Source organism: Atta cephalotes (assembly GCF_000143395.1).
Source record: "Atta cephalotes unplaced genomic scaffold scaffold00019, whole genome shotgun sequence".
NCBI classification, from domain to species: domain Eukaryota; kingdom Metazoa; phylum Arthropoda; class Insecta; order Hymenoptera; family Formicidae; genus Atta; species Atta cephalotes.
Window position 1 is genome coordinate 4980643 of NW_012130083.1, and position 2955 is coordinate 4983597.

General features: G+C 36.2%; 1 protein-coding gene across 1 annotated transcript in view; it reads right to left on the minus strand.

Moving 5' to 3' along the window:
- Positions 1–857: 857 nt before the first annotated feature.
- Positions 858–2955, minus strand: part of LOC105619119 (protein deltex) — a 3630-nt gene continuing 1532 nt past the window's right edge. Inside the window, 6 exon segments of the mRNA XM_012200649.1 lie at positions 858–1182; positions 1441–1759; positions 2017–2308; positions 2375–2644; positions 2720–2893; positions 2895–2913. Coding sequence (XP_012056039.1) covers positions 858–1182; positions 1441–1759; positions 2017–2308; positions 2375–2644; positions 2720–2893; positions 2895–2913 — 1399 coding nt within the window.

Here is a 2955-nt window from a genome sequence, read left to right on the forward strand (position 1 = left end):
AAGAGAGAGAGAGAGGAGAGAGAGAGAGTGTGTGTGTGTGTGTGTATATATATATATATATATATATTGGGTTGTCCAGAAAGTTCGTGCCGCAAAAGATTTAAATTTAATAAATGAAATTAAAAATTTAAATCTTTTGTGTTTCAATTTTCCTTCAAAATCGGCACGAATTTTCCGGACAACCCAATATATAAATCTAAAACTCTAGAATATATCTATCAGTTCCTTGCTTAGCACGGAATAAAGATCAAATAAATGTTTTAAAATATACATCTCCAATTTCTTCGTGCTAATTTTTATCTCTAAGACATAAGTTTATGTTAACACTTTGTCGATGAGGTTTTAATAAGCTGATATTGATAAATAAAATTAAATTTAATAAATTAAAAAAAAAAAACAAAATAACCGAATAAAATTTAAATAACTATTTTTCATATTTTGAACCAATATATTCATAAATTTTTGAGCAAAGTGCTAACAATGACCTTAAATTTATCGCGAATGTTCATACAGTATGCAAAAATGAGTCAGCCTTCGATAGTATTATGTTCGATAGTAAGAAAGATTTCGAAGCTTTATAAATAATTGCGTTCAGTAGGAAAAACAGATTTGCAACTGTCGTAAAATTTTTTAATATGATTGGTGGATTTTTGCCTTTAGTTTTTCATTAGATCTAAATGTACTAATAAACCATAAAGAATGTTATAATTGCAGAGTTGCTTTTCCTGCAGCCAATATTTCAAGCAGCCAAATCTCGATTCCTTTTTTCAGAATTACATGGGTCAACTGATTTTTGTATGAACACTTCATTTATGTGTTAATAATTTCAATAAATGCAATTGTTGATATATCGGCAATTACTGCCCATCAGTCACACCTTGCGCTGCCAGTTCTGCGAGCGTTCTTTCGAGGTAACTATGGTCGGGATAGCCGTGACCGGATGTGGATGGTCCGAGTTCGGTCTTGTGGTGGATCTCGTTCCATGTGACGACGTCCTCGCGACCGGTAGTGACTGATCGACCGATCGTGAAGATCAATCTGCGTTCAAACGCAACTTGCAGCAATCTCAATACACGGCGACCAAGACTATTATCCGGAAGATAACACACACGGGGGAAGCCCACGGCGTAATACGCTTGACCCGGATTTGGATGTTCGTTACTCTGAATTCCGGATGGGATGCTGAGAAAATTAAAATGAAAATTGATATAAATATTTCTCCCTGAGTATATATATTTATTCAGAGAAAGAGATATTAATTCTCTCATTTATTATCCAATATTTATCTCAAATTAGATTCGTATCAAATTTATTTATTCTAAATAAAATTAATCTAAAATTAGTTCTTTTAAAATTGTTGATAAAAATCTTTGAAGAATATCGTTATGATACGAGTTATATGAAAAGATTTTCGTTCTTTCTTTCTTTTGTCTCACTCACTCGTAAGTAATTTGTATAGTATTAGTTTTCGGGAAACCCGGTAATGCTCGCGGTATCCGCGTCCAGTTCATCATGCCTGGCGGCTGATTGCCTCTTTTCTCGCCATAAATCATACGACAAACTGGACATTGTATATACATGGGTGGCTGCTGGGAGCTAAGCATCGCGTTCAAACACGCCAAGTGCAGTCTGTGCCTGCAACGCGTCAGTTCGACCGTCAATGGCTCTGGAGCGCCCAGGCATACCGGACACGAATCGGAGTCGTCGCTTTCCACCACTTTCACATATTGGGATATCACATCCGACGTAGCGTCCATCCCTAGAGTAATTAATATTATAGTAATTAACATATTAGTATCATTAACATATTAGTATTATTTCGAACGTTCGACTCTGTTCGAAAAAAATCCCGAAAGGTAAACATACAAATGCATTCAAATACCAAAATTAAAATTTATATTCTAATTAAATGAATATATATGAATGAGCTATTTTCTCATATTAAAATTAAAGATGTAAATTTATAGATGATTGAATAGTTAAAACAAGTAAATGTATTTTTATATAAGAACACACCAAGAATGGAATCCTTAAACGCGTCATCGCTTCCCATGCTGCTGTCCAGCAAGTCTACTGGATTTTCATGACTTAAATACGTGGATACGGTGTCCACGCTCGGTCTGCGACCGCTCTTAGTGCTGCTGGAATCGACGTCCAGTACCGTGTCCCAGGTCTTCCTCTTCTGAGCGGATTCCACATTCGTCGTTGCGGGAGTGTTCTCGATGCCATGTTTGCTGCCAAATATATTGAAATTACTGAGAATAACGCGTGCAATATTCGTCGGTCCGTTCGTCTCTCCGCTTTTACTCTGAAAAAAACAATTCACAAGTGAGTATCTCCAATATAGGAACATCACGTTGAAGAAAAAACTCACTTTCTTGTTATTTTTCTTTGTACTTCCATTAGACGATTTCTTATGTGTAACTTTGACGGTGGAACTTTTAACCGTAACCGACGCAGATTTTCTCCCGGAAGTGACTTGCAATTCTTCTAGCGCGACTTTGACCAGTGGATAAGGTGCCTGTTGTATTCGTCTTATCGGCCTCACATAGCCCGTACAACATCTCACTTGCGTCAGATTGCAGAAATTGATAATGTAAGGGAAACCCAAGTAAGTTTTGGAAATGTCGATAGTTTTGTCACCCTGGAAAAAATATTTTTTTTTATTAGAAGACTCGAGCACAAAAATTGTTTACCTTGGAAATATTCGTCTGCTTACTCTCGCCCATGCTTCTTCTATAAGACATTGCACTTCCATGTCATAAGTATGCCAATCATCTGAATCACCTGCCCATTCCCATTTAGCACCTTTGCCAGCTGGTGAACCTGGTAGATAAAACTTTCTCCTTACATTGTGTGTCTCGTCGCCATCGTCGCAGCATTGTGTTTTTGTTCTTCAAATTGATGTAATACCTAATTTTTTAAATCAATGTATATTATTATCTTCAAATTTTT